The sequence below is a fragment of the Rhipicephalus microplus genome, chromosome X, assembly GCF_043290135.1.
Source record: "Rhipicephalus microplus isolate Deutch F79 chromosome X, USDA_Rmic, whole genome shotgun sequence".
NCBI classification, from domain to species: Eukaryota; Metazoa; Arthropoda; class Arachnida; order Ixodida; family Ixodidae; genus Rhipicephalus; species Rhipicephalus microplus.
Window position 1 is genome coordinate 202,220,327 of NC_134710.1, and position 22,831 is coordinate 202,243,157.

Consider the following 22,831-nt stretch of genomic DNA (forward strand, 5'->3'; position numbering starts at 1 on the left):
ATGTCGACCGTATGATAAATCGAGCTACAAGCGCACGAGAATGTGATACGCTCTTGCTCAGTGGGTGGCAAAATGGTCACGGTGGCTATACATTTTTTATAGCATGCTATTTGGTAATAAGAAAATGCTGACATTCAGGTTTCTGTCATCTTCACTAATTAACTCTACGTCGAGGTGGAATTACGTTTCACATTTAAAGTTGAATTCAAACATATATAACAAAAACTTGTTAATTAGTTTTTTGATCATTAACTTGAGGGCCATTGCTTATATCGACTAATCGTAGGACGTTATAGCTTATGACATGCCCATTATTTAAAATTCTCTAAAGTATGTGGGATTTATGATATTAATTATCGAAATTTGAAGCCGTGACCCAGGATATATAGAAATTGAACGCGCCGAGCGCACAGTATAAATGCGACAGTTGTTTTACGTCAAACCGAAAGTTCACGTGAAAAACTTTGAAAAAACGCGCGTCCCAGCAGATGCTATTCAGGAAAAATGGCTAATATACCCCTGTGACACTACTATACCCCTTTTTTTTTTGTTTGATGTGGAGCGCTTATTCGTTTATTTGTTCAACACACTATTGCAAAAAACTAGTCCTCTCGTCTGCAAGAAGTAGCGCCACAGTGCCAGCCACTTAGTTTTAGCCTGTACAGTCAAAGAAAAGGTGGAAATTGTGGTTTCTTCAGTACAGTGCGAAAAAAACGGACAAGCTTTACACACGAAAGGGGAAAAAATAAAATGTGCGGTCCGATCAAGTATTTGGGACGACTTCTGTTTCATTTGACCAGGTTATGCTTTCGACACACCTTTTTTTTTTTTTCAAAATTTGTCACGTAAGCTTCCGGTCTGACGTAACAAAGCTGTCGCAATTCTTGCGTGTCCGGCGCACCAAGGCATACTTATGTCAGGGCCTTGAATTTTGATGATTAATGCCTCTAACAGCGTGTGTTTTTTGGGATTCTTAAAATATGGCTACGCCGTAAATTCTCACCTCCTACAACTTTTCCAGCTAAACATCTGACCTCAAGTTAACAATTAAAAGTTAATCAACGAGTTTTTGGTAATTACAGATTTGAATGCCACTTTAGGGAAGGCAACGTTTTTCCGCATCGGCTTACAGTTCATTTGCGAACACGGCAAAAGCCTGAGTGATATTGCATTTAGACAAGAAATCTGACTGGTTCACACACACACACACACACACACACACACACACACACACACACACACACACACACACACACACACACACACACACACACACACACACACACACACACACACACACACACACACACACACACACACACACACGCACACACACACCCACACACACACACACACACACACACACACACACTCTCTCTCTCTCTCTCTCTCTCACACACACACACACACACGCTTACTTGCAGTCGCTACAGCCAGCAAAGTTAATTTTGCAGGCTGTATGCCTTTTCCAATTCTGTGGATATATGCGCTCTCCGTCTTCGTCCTCTTCGCTCCTAGAACACGTGCGCCGATTTGTCAGTCGTAAAATAAGCGAGAAGTACAAAGCGAGTGAGTTATGTGAAGTTAAGAAGGCGAAAAAAAAACAGACGCAAAAACATGTTATGAAAAATTGGCAGATCCCACGTACAGTGGAAATCGATGATATGCGAAGCACGAATAAGGAAGGTAGATATGGCACTTTAAAATAAGCAGAACGTTACGAGACAGACGTAAATTATGCCATACATGACTTTCATGTCTTGATTATTATGTTTGGACGCGTCCTTTACCTTCGTCGTCTAATAACGCCACGTCATACCAAATCTGGCATACGCGGAGCTAGCAAACTGCCGCGAGCACGCTATGAACATAGCATGTACTCATGTTTTACATGACACGCATGTCATGGTTATCATACTTGGACGTGTCATTTACCTTCATCGTGTAATCAAGTCACATGATACCAAATTTGGTATATGTGGAGCTAGCGAAACAGCCGCGAGCGTGCCGTGAGCGTAGCATGCATTTATGTTTTACATGGCACACATATCACGATTATCATGTTTAGACGTGTCATTTACTTTCGTCGTCCACTCATGTCACGTAGAACCAAATATGGTATGTGGAGCTAGTGAAACTGCCGCGAGCGTACTATGAGCATAGCATGTAGTGATGTTTTACATGACACGCATACTATGATTATCATATTTGGACGTGTCATTTACCTTAGTCGTCTATTCACGTCATGCGATACTAAATTTGGTATATGTGGAGCTAGCGAAACAGCCGTGAGCGTGCCATGAGCGTAGCATGAAGTCATGTTTTGAATGGCACGCATATTGTGGTTATCATGTTTGGACTTGTCTTTTACCTTCGTTGTCCATTCACGTCATGTAATACCAAATTTTGTATGCGGAGCTAGCGTAACGGCCGCGAGCGCACCATGAGCGTGGCGTATAATCATGACTTACATGACGTGCTTGTCATGATTTCCACAGTAGGGTCTGTCACATATGTTCGCCATGCAGTCATGTCATACGTACATACCAGTTCTGCAATATGTCGTGTGAACAAAACCACCGCAAGAGCAGAAATACCATGAAATATAAAACATGACGTTCATGATATACATGTGATGATTTTCATGTCAGGACTTGTCACCTATGTGTGTCATACAGTGATATTATGCCATACGAATTTAGGTATTGATATCCTTATCGAAATGGCTAGGATAGCAAAAAGTCGTTGCCAGGTAGGTAGGTAGGTAGGTAGGTAGGTAGGTAGGTATAAAGACAGACAGACAGACAGACAGACAGACAGACAGACAGACAGGCAGACAGACAGGTAGGTAGGTAGGTAGGTAGGTAGGTAGGTAGGTAGGCAGGCAGGCAGGCCGGCAGATATGCTCGGAGTCGCCGAAGTTTGCTAAAGAATGCTTCACATTTAAACTGAAAATCTTGGCGAAAAGAAATGTATCCCTTCATAAGGTGTCAGGATTCGAACTCGCGTATCTATTATTCGAAAGCCTCCGTCTAAAACACTCGGCTATTCAGGCACTTATGCTTTATATCGTGAAATGTGCTTAAAATGGGCGTATGTACATACATAGCGAACGTAATTCAAGGCGGCCTCTACAAGCGCACCACAAGCGTTACGCACAAAGACGTTGCAAATAATTATGTGACCTGAAAGAGTAATAACACCACCAATTTAATTAACAGTGCAGGCTGGCCAAGCATAGCTTAGCATCACATAGCATAGCATAGCATAGCATAGCATAGCATAGCATAGCATAGCCTATTATTGTACAGAAGGGGGTAGAAAAAGAAGTCAGGACGAGGAAGAGGTGGAAGAGAAAGAGTAAAATATATCATAGAGAGAATGAGAAATTGTAGAATATAGAGATATCCAAAAAAGAAAGAAAGAGAGATGACCAAACAAATAGACGAATAAATAAAAGGAGAGGGAAATAAAAGTGAGGCAAAGGAAAGAAAGGGGAAAAATTATTTGGCCTGTATCTGCATCTTTCACTACAAATGTCGTCGAAAGACGATAGTCCTGCGAGTGGAGAGAGTGAACAAAACGTTTATTTGATGTTCTGTGCGAGAAAACCGGTGAATTATATTCTGGAAGCGCTGCACTACAGAGTCTCCATCCGGGCAGCGGAGGCGAACGAGGGCATCGAGGCACGTTAGACACGAGCGCCATTTGCCAGATATCTTCGAAAACGAAGGAAGGCGTGAGTGCTCGCGGAGAAAGATGCGCGCCTGTCTCGCAAGCGATAAGAAGTAGAACGCAAAGCGACAGGCAGGTGCCACCACTGTGTCGTCTTAGCAAAGCGTTGGAAACCATAGCCTTTTTGAGCATCGCCTTGCACTGTCAGCGCAGCGTGACGAATGCTACGGCCCTTAGAATTAATTGTGTGTGCCTTATTTAGTATAAAGGCACACATACAGATTATTTACGTGTTGTTATGGTGCCTCAGATATACGCAATAATTGATTTTTAATTGACAATCACACAAGTATCAACGCTGAAGCTTGAGCAATATTGGTTGGCACTGCAGATGGGGTTGGCCGTTTAGGGTATCGCTTGGTGTCGTTTGGGGTATCGTTACGGCAGACAAACAGACATACCTAACTTTTGGCGTGGAAAGTCCCCAAGAAAGACTATCGTCATTTAAAAAAAAACACTTCGGCAGCTTCGCCCTGTAGTGGCACCAAGCCTGAAGTTAGTGCGCCGCTGAGCAGGCTTATTTGGTTCTGTTCGGTTTGTTTTTTTCTTCCTATCTTTCCATCTTTTTCTGTTTTCCAGTTTTCCGTGTTCTTTTTTCTATTTATTTATACTATAATCATGGTTTTTGAAGAGCGAGAGGAAAAAAAAAACTTTGGTGAGAGCGAGTGCTCCGATGATCATGGTACACGTGGTTTCGCCTGCGTTACGGCAAGCTACGACAGCATACGGCAGCTCCCTCAACTGCTGCGCCCCTTATAACACATAGATAAGAAGATGGAAAAAAGAAAAGCTACAGAAATTAACCAAGTCACAAAAGACACAAAACGATACAGAAAGGAAAGACAAAAAAAGGAAGGCACGGAGAATAAAACAGGAAACTAAAAGGAAACAAAGAGGGCCACATGCAGATCTATAGAGATATATAGTGCGTTGACAGGCTCATGCTTTTGTGTACGAAGCATTGCGCGACATAGTGCTAACTTCCTGCTTTTTCTTTTAAGTTCTTTTTGTTTTTTGTTTTCTTAGTATGTGGTATATTTAACGCCCCGTTGCGATCCGTCACGACCCCTAGACGCCACCGCAAGATAAGCAAGGTGAAGTAGACCCGCCGAACGGAGGCGCATGCGGAACTCTCACCTCCCGGTGCTCCGTTTTCACTACATGCGCTCAGCACAAATTAAACTTGTTCACCTATGCGCGCTCATGGATTCATTTATGTCAGCTGGAGAGATAACCAAATTGATTTAGGGGAATGAATGCTATATTAGCTTTCTAAGAAAATTAACAGAAAGGGATTTACTGTAACGAGACAAAGTGTTTCATTTGTAAAAAAAATTGTTTTTCCCTCTACCCAGCATTGTTGTTGACGTAACTTTCACGGTAGCCATAGAATAATAGAAATTTGATGTATTAATGTTGTGTTTTAGGGGCATAGGCGCGTGCATTAGTCTTTGTTTTTTTTTTTCTTTTTCTGGTCGGTCAGTAGGCTACGTCTTCACGCACTCCATCGCATGTTTCCACGCCGAAATGCGACGAAACTACAGTGGCAATGTTAAAAAGCAGTAATAGAAGAGGATGCTGCGAATAATAAAAAAAACTGAAGAGTAAGTAAACAAAGTATCATCGGGTATTGATATGTTGTGGTCATACTGCAGTGATACCATGAGTATCGTTATTTCAACACTGTCTAAATGAATGGAACTGAAGTACAGTTGCATAAAAGTGTGAAAAAAAAAACACATATGACATCGTAACGCTATGCCTATCTTTTCAGAACTTACCAGCCATCCTGAACAAAACAATTTCTATAAATGAGTTGGCTGGTATTCGCAAATATCTGCTTTGTATAGAAAGCACTTCATGTGACCCTCAAAGTATTGATTTATTGATTGATTGATTTGTGGGGTTTAACGTCCCAAAACCACGATATGATTATGAGAGACGCCGTAGTGGAGGGCTCCGGAAATTTTGACCACCTGGGGTTCTTTAACGTGCACCCAAATCTGAGCACACGGGCCTACAACATTTCCGCCTCCATCGGAAATGCAGCCGCCGCAGACCCTCAAAGTAGGTAACCTGGTGTATACAACGTACTGACACTCGGCATGTATGCTCAGAAAAACAGTGATCGATTTGGTTGTTACAGGAAGAAACAATAGCTGCGCGGTACTGATCTAAAGCTCTGTTCCCTGACATAATCATTCATCACTGTAGAAGTACATAAAATCAGCTAATAAAGTTCTAGGTGAGTCAAGATATGCGCACCAATGACAATCTGCACTCGCAATTCAGTCATGCTAGTACTTTTCTTTCAACAAGAATGGCGGGGGGAATCTTAGACGTCTTGCGACACTGAGGTCGTGCGCTTAAGTTGCCTCTTCGGCCGTGCCAGAGAACCGTCCGAGATTTTATGGCGCGACGCGCGTGATGTGCGCGCAACAGCCACTCTGGCTATAGTGGCAAGTGCGTGCGCTCTGGAAGCAGCAGCAGCAGCAACAGCAGCAGCAGAAGCAGCAGTACCAGCAGCCAGGAAGGGTGCAGCGGCAGACCGCGTGGCGTATGCGGAGGAGTCCCCCCGGAGGCCGACGAGGCGCAGGCCCAAAAAAAGAGCGAGAGATAGCGGCGGCGCGGGGCATCTCATTAGCCCCGTGTAGCCGAGGGGCGGACGAGGTCAGCTCGGGGCGCATGCCCTCTGCGGGTCGCGCTTTCTCACGACCTCTGGAACGCTCGACGGGCATTCCATTCGCAGCCGGCCGTTCCGGTGTCCACTGTGGCATCCTCGCCTCCGATGCACTTGAAGACCATGAAAAAACATCGCCACTGCCCATTGGCTGCCCCCATGCGAGAGGCAAGCGCGCCGTTTCTGTCCCGTTCATTGCCCTGTGGTCTTCCTGGAGGGAAGACGCGCCCCGTCCAGGGGCAGCCACTCGCTAGACGGGTGGGTTCGAACACCGGTGCGTGGACGACCAGCAACTCTTCATTCAGGCACTTGAAACCTGAGATTTAACGACCCGTTGCAAATAGACTGCGAACTCTCATGTCGGAGAAAGCGGCGTGGCTGTGATCTGGCATGCACACGTCTTCGATTGAATGATAATCAAATTAGGCACCGCAGACTTCATCCTTTAGATTTAGAAAATGCAGGTCTAAATTAAAAAACAACATCACGGTCCTCAGTACTGCTTGATATTGTGAAGCGAGTAAAATATTAACTGCTCATTTGCAATTTTTATCATAAGATTCTGCTTGAAACAGCACGTCATGCTGTCATGTGAACTCTAACATGTAGATTATAATCATAAACATTAAAGGACGCGAACAAATTTATGAAATAGCGTAAGTGGCGCCTCTACTTCTGCAGTCTCCTTCTGTTTCCATATTTCGTCTTCATGACACATATCGATTGGAGAGCAGAGTAACCTGAGTGTGCTAAAAATAAGTAAACTGTCGAGCCGTAGTATATATACAAAGGCGATGTGGAGCAGCATTCTGATGAGCAGCATATTAAGATAAAACATGCGTGTATGTCACGAGACACTTTTTACGAGTATTGAAAGCGAGTGTAGTCGTTCTTCTTCTACAAGAAAACAAATGACTCCGATCACCACTCATTACACGATTTCTCTCAATTCTTCCAACCTGAGAAAGCGGGCACTGATTTACAAACACAGGAACCACCTACAGACGTGGGGCACTTCAGTGACCACAAGCACCATACTGAGGAAAAGACAACAACCACACAAATGACCTCTTTGCTTTCGCGTGGTTTCTTCCCTTAGCGACTGATGTTTACACTCGAGCACGAACGAATGCTGTCCATGCTCCAAGGCCCGCTTTCGTGTCATTGGCTTTCATTTCGGACAACGGTGGTTAGTTGTATTCAGCGCACTCAGTCGCCCTCATTCACTGAGACTCGTGGGCACCGCGGGTGAACGGTGTAGATGCGCCTCTGCTCTCGCTCGTGCGCGCATCATCCGATCGGCCGGTACATTCCACGTTAGTCACGACCGATCGCTGCCGAAGCACGCGGCACTTCCGTCCATCAGGAACACTGCAGCGCGCGCCGAGGAGGCCTCGATAATCATCCCAGCAGTGGAACGAGGAGGTCCTCCCCCTTCTCCCGTTTCCCTCCTATTCTTTTACCTTTCTTACCCTCAAACAGCGTGGAATTTTTTTAGCTAACTCCTGTTTGACGAAGCCGCGGTAGTTTCACCGTATCCCAGTCGCATCACCCCGCCACGGAGGACGATCTCGCCACCGGTGGAACAAGACGTCTCGACCGGCGCGTGAGGGGGCGGCCGGAAACATAAAGAAAACGGTGTCTGAGACGACGCGAGGACTGGCGCGTTTATGGGTTCCTGCGAGGGGGACGACAACGCGTGAGAGTCGCGGGACGACGACGTGTCCCGGCCGGCGGCAGGTGCCGGCGCTGACCGCCGCCACGTCGAGTGTGGTCTTCTCGCGTGCCATGAAACAAGCGCCGCCGGTCGCCCCGCTCGCGACCACGGCCCATTGTGTGGCCCAGAGAGGACGTCTTTATCGATTCTTCGCGGTGGGGTTTCACGCGGGACGTGGCTATGCCGAACACTCGCGTCCAATAGGCGCGTCAATTCCACCACGTTGGTGGTCGTGTTATGCCGTAGATAGCGCCAGAAACTAATATTGCCCTCCCCCCCTTCCTTCACTCGCGCTCAGGCCGACGAAATTTCTTGGAGTTCCAGGCAGCTCATTTCGTTTGTTCGGCTGTCGGCTGTTCACGTTTCAACCTATGCACTCTTTGCCCCCTGTCATATACAGAGCTACCAGCGCTTCATGTGCACCACCGCCAGTAGACGAAATCGTAAGCCTCTGCGTCTCTTGATTCCACGGTGGCGCGCAGTCCGTGTCTGATGAATCGAAGGATGCCGAGTGTTTGTTATAAGTAATATTTATGCGATGTGGCTGTAAACATAGAAAAAGAAACGGTGTCTGAGACGACGCGAGGGCTGGCGCGTCTATGGGTTCCTTCCAAGGTGGACGACGACGTGTCCCGGCGGTCCAGCACTGACATCTAGCTAGTACGATGTAGCAAAGAAAAGGCAGCCAGAATTTAAGCAAGACAGGATCATGAAATGAGCTGTTGTACCCCAAGGGGAACTTTGCACAAACGCTAATACAAATATATTATAACTACAGTCTCCAAAAACTTTTCATTGTGTAAATGCTCCGAACAACAGAAGTAATCATTTATTGATTGTATTATTGAATCGTCGCTGTCATCAGAGAACTATACTATTCTGCATATCTTGTACGTATGCTACCTCCTTGCGCGTACACACACACACGCACACACACACATGCATATATATATATATATATATATATATATATATATATATATATATATATATATATATATTAATAGCTAACGTTGTGGCTGACTCACCAGCCTTTGTCAATGTAACAGGCACATGTCGAGGCGTTTTTTTATAGGTACACTATACATGGGATAGTGTTAAGCACATTGTTGACAACGAGATAGACAACACAGAGTAGCGATTGCACATTGCTCTGTGAGCAGAACTCCCGGCAGTACAGACAGATGGCACGGACAACGAAAATGAAAATGCAGAGATACCCTATACCTGCCATTTATATAGCTGGAACTAATCGAACACTAAGCTCAACAATTCAATCCACAAAAAAAAACTAAATAAAACTTACGGCGAATACTGGTGCGAATACTGAGGAAACAGCGGAACTGGTGGCATTCCCCTGCTCATCTTTCTCGCCCACTTTCTATATTACACTGAACAAGGCTTTTATAAGCTTTCATTACTCTCAACCCTCCTCCTGTCCCACCTCCTCTCTATCAGATCGCTCCTCCTCACAATCAATTCTCTTCTATTCCCTTGCAATATTACGCTATACCACCTGTGCTGTGCTTCCTTCATCGCTCTTTTCGTTTTTTTCTATTTTGTTCTTTGTTTTGTTCACTGTCTGTATTTTTTTCTTCTTTATCTCTTTATGTTTTACTTCTTTCGCTCATAGCAACGCGATTTAATGGTTTCCATTACTAGTTGTCCTGCTATAGCGCATCTGTATAGCCTAGTGAACTAATGACGCTCCCCTTTTGAACCATGGGTATGCGCGTTTGAATACCGCCTTACCAAAAGCTTTTATTTTGTTTTACTTATTTCTTCCTCTCATACTCTACCTTTCTGATAATTTCCTTCCCCCAACGCGTTTCTATGCGACGTAAAGTACCGATAATATAGAAGCCGTTCATGATGGTGACAGTTTCATTAAAAACCTCGTAACGGAACCTCCAGCTAAAACAGCTCCTTTGTCGAAACATGGCACATAAGAGAAATATCACTTATTCATCCACGAAGCATGACTACGCAATGACTTCAAGGTAAACAATACAAAAAAATGATTGGTTGATATGCCGCGTTTAACGTCTCAAAATCACCGTATGATTATGAGAGGCGCCGTAGTGAAGGGTTACCAAAATTTCGAACACCAGGGGTATTTAAACGTGCATCCAAATCTGAGCACACAGACCTACAGCATTTTCGCCTCCATCAAAACTGCAGCCGTAGCAGCCGGGATTCGATCCCGCGAGCTGCGAGTTGGCAGCCGAGTACCTTATTCACTAGACCACCGCGGCGGGGTAACAATACCAAAGAAAGCTCGGCCAAAACAAAGCGTCGCTTGAGAGCACAACGAGGCTGCAGGCTCAGTTATTGCGATACCCCGCTGCGGTGGTCTAGTGAGCCCAAAAAGCATTGCTTACACTTTGGTTTTCCTTGCTATACAGTTTAAGTCTCCACCTACGTGCGGACGTGAACTAGCCACCCTCCGCCACATCATGTGGGGCGGGTGTAACAGTGGTGTGAACAATGGGAATGGGCAGTGCCAGGACGCCACGTATCCGGATGAGGTGGGAGCATGGATACGCTCCCAAGACTTAAACACACAACGAAGGGCCATCCAGCGGCTTGAGGAGGCCCTGACAAAGCAGACGAGAAAGGGAACCGACGCCCCGGACAACGGGAGCGGAGGAGCCCGAGTATCCAATGCCTAGCCAGAGCACAACGTCCTCAAGATCTAGAGCCTGGGACTATAGGACTATTAGCTATAGTTTTTAGATAGGGAATACCCGCGCCCTGCGCGGACTTGCCGCACGCCGGATGCACAAAAATGTTGTTTCTCTCTCTCTCTAAAAGCGAAGGGAGGCAGGTGATTGGGCTGGCGATAGTGCGTGCATGTGTGTGTGTGCGTGTGTGTGTGTGCGTCGTGCGTGTGTGTGTGTGTGTGTGTGTGTGTGTGTGTGTGTGTGTGTGTGTGTGTATGTGTGCAATACCAGTGGCATATATGACGGTGGCACTACCTTGGGCTGTTAACGGTGGCACTACCTTGGGCTCGACAAAGACAGAGAGCGCATATATCCACAGAAATGAAAAAGGCATACAGCCTGCAAAATTAACTTTGCTGGCTGTAGCGACTGCAAGTAAGCGTTTTGTGTGTGTGTTTTTGTGTGCGTGCGTGTGTGTGCATGTGTGTGTGCACGTCGTGCGCGCGCGTGTGTGTGTGTCGTGCGTGTGTGTGTGTGTGTGTGTGTGTGTGTGCGCGTGTGTGTGTGTGTGTGTGTGTGCGTGTGTGTGTGTGCGCGTGTGTGTGTGTGTGTGCAATACCAGCGGCATACATGACGGTGGCACTACCTTGGGCTGTTAACGGTGGCACTACCTTGGGCTGTTAACGGTGGCACTACCTTGGGCTGGACGAAGACAGAGAGCGCATATATCCACAGAAATGGAAAAGGCATACAGCCTGCAAAATTAACTTTGCTGGCTGTAGCGACTGCAAGTAAGCGTTTGTGTGTGTGTGTGTGTGTGTGTGTGTGTGTGTGTGCGTCGTGCGTGCGTGTGTGTGTGTGTGCGTGCGTGCGTGTGTGTGTGTGTGCGTGCGTGCACGTGTGTGCGTCGTGCGTGTGTGCGTGTGTGTGTGTGTGTGTGTGTGTGTGTGTATGTGGTGTGTGTGTGTGTGTGTGTGTGTGCGCGCGCGCAATACCAGCGGTATACATGACGGTGGCACTACCTTGGGCTGGACGAAGACAGAGAGCGCATATATCCACAGAAATGGAAAGGCATACAGCCTGCAAAATTAACTTTGCTGGCTGTATAGCGACTGCAAGTAAGCGTTTTTTGTGTTTGTTTGTGTGTGTGTGTGTGTGTGTGTGTGTGTGTGTGTGTGTGTGTGTGTTCGCACGCATGCCAGATTTTTTTTAAACAACCGCTTTTTCGGTTACGCTTTGCCCCGTGTGACCTGCTGTACCACTTTGTCACAAGAGAATGTACTGAAAATGTTCATCAGCTTCATTCCAAACTCATTAACCTTTTAGGCTGATCAATTCAAGTTCGCTTTGGATGTTCACATGGTCCATTCTTTCATCCGAAACAAAAGAAAAAATCCGCCATCTCCAATTAAAGGGAACCGTGCGTGCGAGCCATGCGAGGCAGCGCATGGGTTGACTTAAATAGTTCCGTTCATCACGGGCATCTTGTCCGATCTTAACGCGTCCTTAAAAGTGTAGCACACCATGAATTCTATAGTGTACTGTAGTTTCTGTTGCTGTTACTCATCCCGAACTCTAGTTGGAGCACGCCTCGTGGGTTCATCGCTGACGCGGGAGCACGGGGGTTCATCGCGCGTCTGCAGAATCTCGTTCCTCGACGCCATCACGTGATTGCGGAGCTAGATAGTGTAAGAAGGAGAGGCCGCTGCCTCTTACACAACCACTTACGCAAAGCCGAACGCGCTAGTTCATGCCAACGCGTCCTGAATAGGATGCAACGCGTTGGTTCATCGTGCGTCTGCAGATTCTTGTTCCGCTATGTCATCACATGATTGCTGAGAGAGTGTAAGGGGTAGAGGCCACAGTGTCCTATACAGCCCCTTAGACAGGCCGGAACGCCCTAGCGCGTTTCGGATGTGCTTGGGCCAGCTGTTGCGCATGCGCAGTAAGGGTGGTCACGCCGCACACCACTGGATGGAACTCCGCCTTAAGCTGCTTCACATCTAAAGCACAAATGCCACGAGTGCGTCCGAACCCCGCAAGCACGAAGACTAGGCAAATCGTTTACTAACCATCACTCCCACGGTGGCTGAAGGATCACAGCGCCAGAGTTCCCTCTAGTAAATATTGTAGGAAACTCTATACTCACGCTGCCTGCCATCTACACTGACACTGCGCGCCAATTTCAAACGTTGAAGCCGAGCGCATGTTATTGTGGGAAAATTAATCGGCGAACTCACTCGCACTCAGACTCAGATCGAACTGTAAGTCGGTTGTTCGAGCCAGTTGAAGCCGAAATCAAGCCGGCCGAAGAAAAATTTGGTGTGTCTGAGTCCGAGTGGGCCCAAAAAGCAATACTTGCTCTTTTAGTGAGTCTGGGTGAGTTACACTTTTTATGCCAACCTGTGGTTCTATCTACACATCTTCAGCATTACTATGAGTCTTACCTAGATTCATGTTTATATTCATGTCTACTCACACGTATTCCGAACCATTTCAATAGCCAACTTTCACGGACGTTCTTGAAAAATATATGTCATGCTGTCATCTCTAAAAAAATGTTTTACGGTTTTCAACCTCTCATAACTCGCATCGCAAGGTAAACTATATCAAAAGGTGCCATGAAGAGCACCGATTACGGGAGATAGTATCAATGACACTAAGGTCGAACAAGATGATTCTAGTCTAACGGTCTGATTAGTCGACTCACTGAAACTCAAACTGAGCCGTGAGTGTAAGTCTGAGTGAGTCCGGGTGAAGGAAATTTCGGTAAGTGTGAGTGAGTCCAGCTCAGAAAAATGTTGGTGAGTGTGAGTCCGAGTGAGGCATAAGTGCAATGTATATTTAATGAGTGAGTCTGCGTGAGCTCCACAACTTCTGCTGACCTATGCGTGTGAGCCTGACAAAACAAAGATCTGCCGCAGAATGAAGCTGCACTGCTCAGTCTCAACTGCGTCTCATTATTTCAAGACGGACTGGTAATATGGGCAACTCTAGTAATCAATTTTCATTTGCGGCAACCACCTGTCAATTGTAATTTTCCAAAAGAACTCGGTACTTTGTAGGAAAGTTAATTCTACATGAAGTGAATGCAGGCCTATTGAATTTGTTTGCTACAATTTATTTATTAATTTACAACTTACCTTTGGCTTGGAACGACGCAAGAGGAAGAAAAAAGTTATGCACTCTTTCTGTGTTGTTCCCATTTAAAATTCTATTATTCACTGTTTATTGATAATGAATATATATTCACAAAAAGCCTATATATGTTCCACTTGGCTAAAAATCACATGAAAAAAAAAATAAAACGGCATGGCTACCTTGGCAAACGTCAGCCTGAGTGTTGGCTCCTTTTGCAATCCGACGGCAACCATGGACTTGTTTTTCTGCCTTACTTTGGGCTGTACCTCTTAGAATTATGGAAAAGAAAGTAACTTGATTCACTATATTCTTAACCAAATGACATTTTTTTTACAAGAGGCACCATTTTTTTGTGCGTGAGTCATCATGCGAGTCAATTTTGGTTTTAGTGTGTTTTTTTAGGCTTATTAACTGCTGTTAACTTGAAAACAGCCTCTCCACTTTATGTGTAGGACATCGCGCTCAAGCGATTATGATGATGATGATGTGAGGGGTTTAACGTCCCAAAACCACCGCATGATTACGAGAGACGCCGTATATATAGTGGAGGGCTCCAAAATTTCGGCCGCCTGAGGTTCTTTAACGTGCACCCAAATCTGGGCATACGGGCCTACAACATTTCCGCCTCCATCAGAAATGCAGCCGACGCAGCCGGGATTCGATACCGCGACCTGTGGGTCAGCAGCCGAGCACCTTAGCCACTAGACCACCGCGGCGGGGTGCTCAAGCGATCATGCCTTAGCGAAATGGTATACGTACAACGATGGCGTACTGTCGTGACACATGCTACGAGCCCCAAGGACAGTAACAGCTGTGCCGCTCACCTGTGAACGACGTCTTTCAGGCTCAGCTTTAAATTTTGGCGTGCTCACTGTGTTGTTATTAATTTACCTCGAAACAGTCACTCGGACGCAGCACTCAATTTGTAACTTATTTCTGTATTCATAAAGGAAGCAACATTTATCTATCATACCGCATAACGTGATCAGATCTTATGCTTTCAGGCACACATATTAGAATACTGGTTCCCGTTATTGAGGTATCAGGCGCCCGCTTGCGTGGGAAGAACTGCTGCGATGCTGAAAGAATTCAGCTAGAAATTGATCTACAGTAAACATTCTGCTTTAGGAGTAGAGAATCTCTCACGACACTGCAGAAACTTTACGTATAAATTCAACAAAATATGTGAAGGATGCTGATTCGAGGCGTGAAAAACAAGAGCTTCGCAAGTGCTGCACTGTCAGGTAAAAAACAAACAAAAAGGGGGGGGGGGCTTTTATTCCAGACAGAAACACGTGTAACATAGTTTTAAAATACGGTATTTACGTAGCGTGGCAAATTCCGGTACGGCACATCGCGGCAGATGCTCACTGGGTAAAAGGGGCTGTTTCAGTACAACTGTGGGCCGTCCATCGAGCCGAATAAGCCAACCGAGCCCAAGGGCAGACGTATAGGCCGGGGCTGAGGCCCAACCCGATTCAAACTTTGCTGAACTTTACAAATAAAGTTCTATAATCATCATCATGAATCATGACATTAGGTTTCAACCTTGGCTTTTTTTTTGCCACAAAATATTTAAAACATTTTGCCATTTCGCTTGTTATTGCACTCTTTCGGCCTACTTCTTTTTAACCAACTTTGAGGTCCTTTTAGGGCTTAGTACTGCCGTCTAGTCTCTGCTGTCATCACGCGGAAAAGCAGGTGTGTTGCGCGCGTCTATATTCTGTACGCCTAGCAAGTAACTCTATACTGCTTTGTCCTGATTCAATACCATAACTGGCTCTTTTCAGCTGACATTGGCACTTCTACTGGTCTTGTGTGCTTTGGACCTGAAAGCAGAAATCCTCAAAGGGTATCCCTGCATTCGAAGGCTCAACCAGCTGTACTGCCCGACACCCGGGAACGGCTATCCAAAGTACGTGCTTTCATTTATTTTGGGGCTGCGTCGTAATTACTTTTTGCGAAGTGTTTTGGATGCCGGATGGGCATCACCTGGCAAAGTAACGGAAGAAAGTGGTCGAGCGTGTAAATCGGACGCAAGCACACCAAAGAGACGTCCAACCGCTGTTGATAGCGTCTGATGACTCTATAATGTGAGCTTTATTCGACCTCTAGTGGCGCGTAATACCTATCCTCCCCAATGTCGCACACTAAAGTAGTAAAGTGCTTTACAGATGCGAACACCCCTCTGTGTTCGTCTGTTTACTCAGAAATTAGTATGTACGTGTATACGCAAGCACAGGGAACAGGAAAAAAAGGCTGCGCGTAAGAGTTATGCATGATGCAATTTAAATATACACGTCGAACCCATTGCTTTGCCGTTTTACAGTATGCAAGAACAGAGTAAGAAAGTTATGAAAAGTAGCAACAACGGAGAAGTATCGATGTGGCTCGCAGGCCGAAAAACGGTGCGATACATTTGGTGAATGCTTAAAACGTCAACAATGCGATGCTACCTCGCACCTTTTTGGGACCCTTTGGGACTCGGATAGAGGGAAAACGTTACGCGAGGGAGTTCGCTCTGTGAAACACGTTTAATCCTCCTAGACAGGCTCAATTAATCAGTCACTGAAGCATCATTTGGTAAACTTTGAGTGCAGGCCCCGGAAGCGCATAGAAGTTTTCGCAGGCAAACATTTGCACTCTGCACATTTTTCTCTCCTTGCTGTTTTCTATGTTTTTTCTTCTAAAAAGATGTTCTATTGTTTCCCCATGCCCATGAATGCCAGACTCTGGAGTTTTGCGGACACGCAGCGCTACCTGTCGACGCATTTTTGGGTAGTGCAAAGCCCAACTCTCTTGCACAGTTTTCTGCGTAACCAGGTGCAACTACCGCGTACAAAACAACGATTGTGCTAAATGTTAGGTGTATTAGCGGATTAAACACTTTAAAAAACTATGAATTTCCCTCCGCTAGTCGTACGCGTAACCGAACTGCCGTGAAGTGCTTGCTGGTTCACTTGCCAGAAGGAGGGTGAAAACAAGAGCAGACGAAACAGCTCCGCGCTCTACGAATAAAGACGCCAGTCGACGCTACTGTTGCGCTGCGAATTGCTAATCACGTAAATGACTTCAGTTTACTTATTTCCGCAGCTCTCGCGAAGCAGAATGGCGAGAGCGCTGGGTACGGGCCGTTGCGAACGTGTTGTGTAAGCAAATTGCTCGCGTTCTCTACAGCCGTTCGCACAAAAAAGTGTGATATATAATGTAGGTCTCCTGTTATTGTTTTGAGTAGTTTTGACGGAGAACCGTTGTAACTTTGATTATGAAGCTTAACAGCAGTAGGCAGGTGACGCATGCGATAAACATCGCACACGCCGCAACCACCGATAATGTGAAGTTGCACAGCATTACCCACTCAGGGCTTTGAAGGCTCTAAGTTCCGGCTTCAAGTAAGAAGTGCGAACACGTACTACGTCATATAGGTAAATCGCAAAATGATCGCGGCCACAATCAATTTTTTTTTCTTACCGTTGGTCTCCGCGATTGCCGGAGCTATTTCTGAGGCCTCGGTTTTGCTTTTTGTTGTACACCGAGAAAGTGGACACGCATGTATGCCCATTTGCGGTATATACAAACAGATGACAACCGTCAGCAGAACATTCTAGCATGCGTAATAAAGCAGTTCAATGCACAAAAAGGGAGATATTGAAGGAGAATGCAACTGCAAAGTCGAAAATCGCCAGGGCTATTTGTGCCGAATAAAGCGAGCTTCGTAATACACATCGTACAATATATTGCTCGTGTATGCACTTCATCGCTTTTGCATATCATGCGAATGGCCATGTTTAATGCATTTAGACGTTACAGAACGCATGGCGGAGTGCTTGCCTGGTCATGCGATGCTCGCTTGCACTTAATTTGCCAGTTGCGGTACGCCCAAATAACTGACACATCCTTTGCGTTTTACCCGCATTTCGTTTTGATGAGCTTCCTACATTTCTCAAGCGAGGTTAGATTGAAGGAAGAAGCCTGCCAGGTTCTTGATTTTCAGGAAAGCGCGCCTCAAGACCAACGAAAGAGAAGGGCCTATGCGCGTTGGCTTGCGGCTGGCTCGCTGCGCACTACCCAATTATGGCCAGCTCGTCGATGGGAGCGCTAGTGGCATGCATTTCGCAGCGCCGCCTGGGCAGAGTCTGACATATATTGGTATTCAAAACAACGCAAGCTCAGACAGGAGGGAAATTGATTTATTTGATTTATATGGGAGGTTTAACGTCCCAAAACTACTATATCATTATGAGAGACGCCGTAGTGGAGGGCTCCGGAAATTTCGACTACCTGGGGTTATTTAACGTGCACCAAAATCTGAGCACATGGGCCTACACCATCCCACCTCCATAGGAAATGCAGCCGCTGCAGCCGCGATTCAATCCCGTGACCTGCGGGTCAGCAGCCGAGTGCCTCAGCCACTAGACCACCAGGGCAGGGCGAGGCGGGAAATGTTTGTGGCGAAACTGGTAAACGTCCTGCTGTAAATGCCGTCATGTGCAAACCTCACACGATTGCTACATACTAGAATCAAAAAATGCAATCGCTTCATTTAAAATGAAATGTTTTTTTATACTCTGTAAGGTGCTTTGTACCAAGACATTCCCGCGTGCCAAGCTTCAGGGGCAGGTCGAGACAGGTACATTTCTGGACTTTGCTTTTACATTTGAACTTTATTACTTGTAAGCATGCACAGCCGCGGCCACGTCTCTGTAGAGCGCGCGAGCAGCCGGTGTTTGATTGTTAGGTATTTGCTCTGCAGTCCTGACACCTTGAGGCAGTTTCAGGCTCTCACGTGGTCAGCTTTACTAATACATATATATATATATATATATATATATATATATATATATATATATATATATATATATATATATATATATATATATATATAATAGGCCACGCATGTTTCAACACACCACGCCAGAGCCCAAAACTGCCTCAAGGTGTCGCCTCGTATAGCAATCACAGATAATGCAAATATTTGGGCGTATGGATAAATAACGGGGCTGCGTACCTAAGGGAGCGCGAAAGATACGCAATGACTAAGGGTGACTGGAATGCAGCTCTAATGAAAAGTAGGGCACTGTGTAACGACAAAAGGTATGATGTTGTGAGCGGAATTTGGAAAGGTGACTTGGTCCCAGGTTTGATGTTCGGCAATGCGGTCTTGTGCATGGAATCAGAGGTTCAAGCAAGATTGGAAATTAAACAGCGTAGTATAGGTAGACGTCTTTTGAGAGCACACGGGAATGTTCCAAATCAGGGGGTACAGGGGGACATGGGATGGACATCGTTTGAGTGCACGGAAGCTAGCAGCAAGATAGAATTTGAGGAGCGATTGAGAAAAATGGGAGCGGAGTGTTGGGTTAGGAAAGTTTTCAGCTACTTGTACATGCAGAAAGTTGACACTGAATGGAGGAAGCGAACTCAAAAATCGTAAAGCAAGTATTTAGAAAAGAGCAGAACCCCAAGTCGAAACGAAACATCAGTTAAGAAGAAGGTGAAGGAAAAGTAGAAGGGCATGCGGAATATTGGAATGCTCACGAAATTGTCACTGAAAACCTACCTTACCTTCAAGCAGAAAATTGCAAAAAAAAAAGATCTACGATGATTCTCGGTGTAGTTCTCTGCTATTTGAGGCCAGAACGGGAGTATTGCGGACCAAGACGTACCGAGCCAAACACGAAGGCACAGACAAGGTATGTAGTGCGTGTGGAGAGCAGGAGGAAACGGCTGAACATTTAATAATGTTCTGTTAAGGGCTCCACCCTATAGCCCAGGATAATAACGCGGAATTTTTCAATGCATTGCGGTTTAGGGACAGTGAAGGCAAAATAGACTTTAAGCGGGTAGAAATAACCAAGAGGAGGCTAACTGATTGGTGGCTACAATCAAGGTGTCAGTGAAATTCAATCCTGCAACACATAGATATAGTACTTAACTTTATGGCTAGGTGGCGTGAGCCGCCGCCCGATCTAAAGGGCACTATCAAGGTGCCAGTGCAAAGTGAAATCAATTTGTCGGATACATCCATCCATCCATGCAACCACCGCGGTGTTCCTGTCTCCCGTCTTCTCAAGAGCCGCGGTGGCGTAACAGCCATGGCGGCTGTTCCTCTCTTATTTTATTTCATCTTCTTTTTTTAGTTCGTACACACGTGTATGTTTCCGCGTTAAACCACACGTGAAAATGCGAAATTCGTTAAGCAGAGATATGTGACTTGAAGTTTATTCTTCGACTGCGCTTCGCTGTACCGTGGTCTCTAACTAAAAAAGCAAGTTTAATTGCTGAAAAGAACAGAGAACTGGCTACGCTGAGCCTGTGAGACAAGAAAAAGCATAGGATTATTTCTGAAAGGTTTCAACTGCAGAGCACTTGAGGGACCCCGCTTGTCGTCCATCCATCCATCTCATTGGCGTGATTACGCTCACAGTTAAAACTCTCTATACAGACAGTAACAAAGCTAGCAATGCTCAAACCGAGCTTAAAAATGAACGAGGTATAAATAATACAATGAACAGAAATAGTCAAAAAGTAATCACATTAATCAACTTAAGTTCACTAAAACGTCTCGCAAACATAGGGCGTACTCTAGCAGTACACGAGAGAGGACGCCACCGCCCTGTCGAGTGAGCGAATGGCCTTCCTGTGCGCCGCCCTCTGCGTCGGCTCTGCGCTGGTGCGCCGCTGCGTGGCTACATCTGAAGGGGGAAACAACCTCACGACGACACGTATCTCAATTGCCGTAACAAGTAGGAAGTCGTTAAGGCGCAGCAAAATGTAGCGCACATGTCGCAGGCCATGCACGTGAATGTGCCAAGCAGGATTCTACTCTTGCCGGGGACATGCTCATCTGAAACATTGGCGTCATTGACTCTTCGGTAAACGGATCAGTGGAAACTCTACGAACGCGAACCACTGGTTGTTTGTGTGATGCCCTTCCTCGGGCTTCACAGTAGTGGAGCTGCTATACGTTTTTTTTTCTACTTTGCGACCACTGCTGTTTCATCATTTTCTTTTAACTTTTCTTTAAAGGAACAATGTGCAAAACATTGATAATAGAGAGGAGATGTCGCAAACTTCTTCGATTCTTGGATTGTTTTTTTTTAGTTCGCACGAAATTGCTCAAGTATCGGGGAAGTGATTTATGTTTTCAGATTTCTCGACATCGTTTTCTACCCATATGCCAGGGATTGTCTTGACTACAGATGGGGCATATGTTTCTGCGCAGAGAAAAGCGCTGCCCGGCACAGACACGTCCACATTGACGTTCTTTGCGGCAATTGAGCTGGCCGCTGCTTACGGCAAATATATATCCAAGATTAATTCTGGGTAGCCAAGTAGGCTCAGCCTAATAAAGCTCCTTGCTCTTGCCATCTCTCTCTCTCTGTCTGCAAACGCGCCGGCTCAGCAGGCAACGCTTAGGGTTGGTGACATTGGTGTCTTACTTTATGACAACGCTGTCTTATGGTATACCAAAAACAATTAGAGAATGTTAAAGCTGCTGGTGAACTCAGAGAGTTCATTTTTTCTTTTAGGTAATCATGTTAAATAAAGGAAACTACAACAGGTGCTTTTGATAACAATTGCTGTAGAGTGATAAATGTCCGAAAAACTCCGTGTTTGACCAATTTCGCTCCAAGTAAATGCTGTTCTAATTGAAAGTATTCTATTTTTCAACACTCTGACAGTGTCGTTATGGATATTATTAACTGGCGTGGTCAGAGAAAGCGGTTCACACCCTCTCTTTTCCTCCAAAAATGTTTTAAAAATTTTGCATGTATATATACGAGGTGCTTGAAAAAAAAGTGCCCAAAATTCTCAAAAATGACGGAAAAGCAATATTTCATGGATGCCTTCACAGTAACTTCTTTTGTAGCTGAAGGCATCTTAAGATGAGTATATAAGGACATCATTTTGGACACTAAGAGAGGTTTTTTTAAATATTAGTGTTACTAAATTTTTAAATATTAGTGTTAGGTGGTTATGTCTAACTGAAATCTTTCAAGCGAAGAGAACGTAGCAGCTTTGGAATTTCGAAAAAAATGGCAGCTAGTAGTTATTGCGAAGTAATTGAATTCATCCAAATTCAGCAGTGAAGCGGAAATCGAAAGGCAGAAGAATGCAACTGCCATAATTTTCTGAGATGTTTGAAATGAGTGAGCGTCGTTATATTGACCATCAACCGACTGCGTTGTGTGGGTGTGCAGTATCCGCTTGCAATTATATACTGCACACATGACGCAGATACGTTAACGCATGTAGAAGAACTGCACCTTCGTGATCATCTTGATCGTCATTCTCTCAAAGACGTCTGCGGCATCAAGAAAATTTCGCCTTTACTGGGCCACTTACGATAAGACGCAATTGGTAGAAGGATCCGATTCCGGGACTTCGGCCATGGCCCAGCCATGCAAGCGACCAGGGCAGACGTCTGATCCATTCCACACGCCATCAAAACGACCAGATCAACGAGCGGGCGAACGTAACTGTGGTGACGCCAATGAACCTACAACTGTTGACGACGCATCCACAATAGTGGGACTCGACGAGAAGGTAGACGATTGGTCGGACATGGAGGACGACAACTTCAAGATCGTAAGCCACCGAAAAAGTAGAACTGTGGGTATTCCGGTAATTATATCACCTGTAGAGAGCGGAAAGGATTTAAGACAGGTGAACCCTAATGCTTTGTATTCTGCGGTGACATCAGTCATTGACGCGGAGCCAGTTCGGAGTTATCTCACTGCGCAAGGTTCGCTACTGATTGACGTGGCCACTGAAGATCAAGTAAATGCGCTTTTCAGGTGTGACAAGCTGTGTGGTGTAGCAGTTAGTGCTCGTCTTCCTAATGCCTACCTGCGAAACACCTGGTTGATCAGAGTTGTTCAGAAGTGGTAC

General features: G+C 45.6%; 1 protein-coding gene across 2 annotated transcripts in view; it reads left to right on the forward strand.

The window, feature by feature from the left end:
- Nucleotides 1-22,831, forward strand: part of LOC119187632 (Spaetzle domain-containing protein 3) — a 116,559-nt gene that overhangs the window by 75,876 nt on the left and 17,852 nt on the right. For both annotated transcript variants that reach the window (XM_037435720.2, XM_037435721.2), the window contains exon 2: nucleotides 15,727-15,851. In XM_037435720.2, coding sequence (XP_037291617.1) covers nucleotides 15,727-15,851 — 125 coding nt within the window. The remainder of the gene's footprint in view (nucleotides 1-15,726; nucleotides 15,852-22,831) is intronic.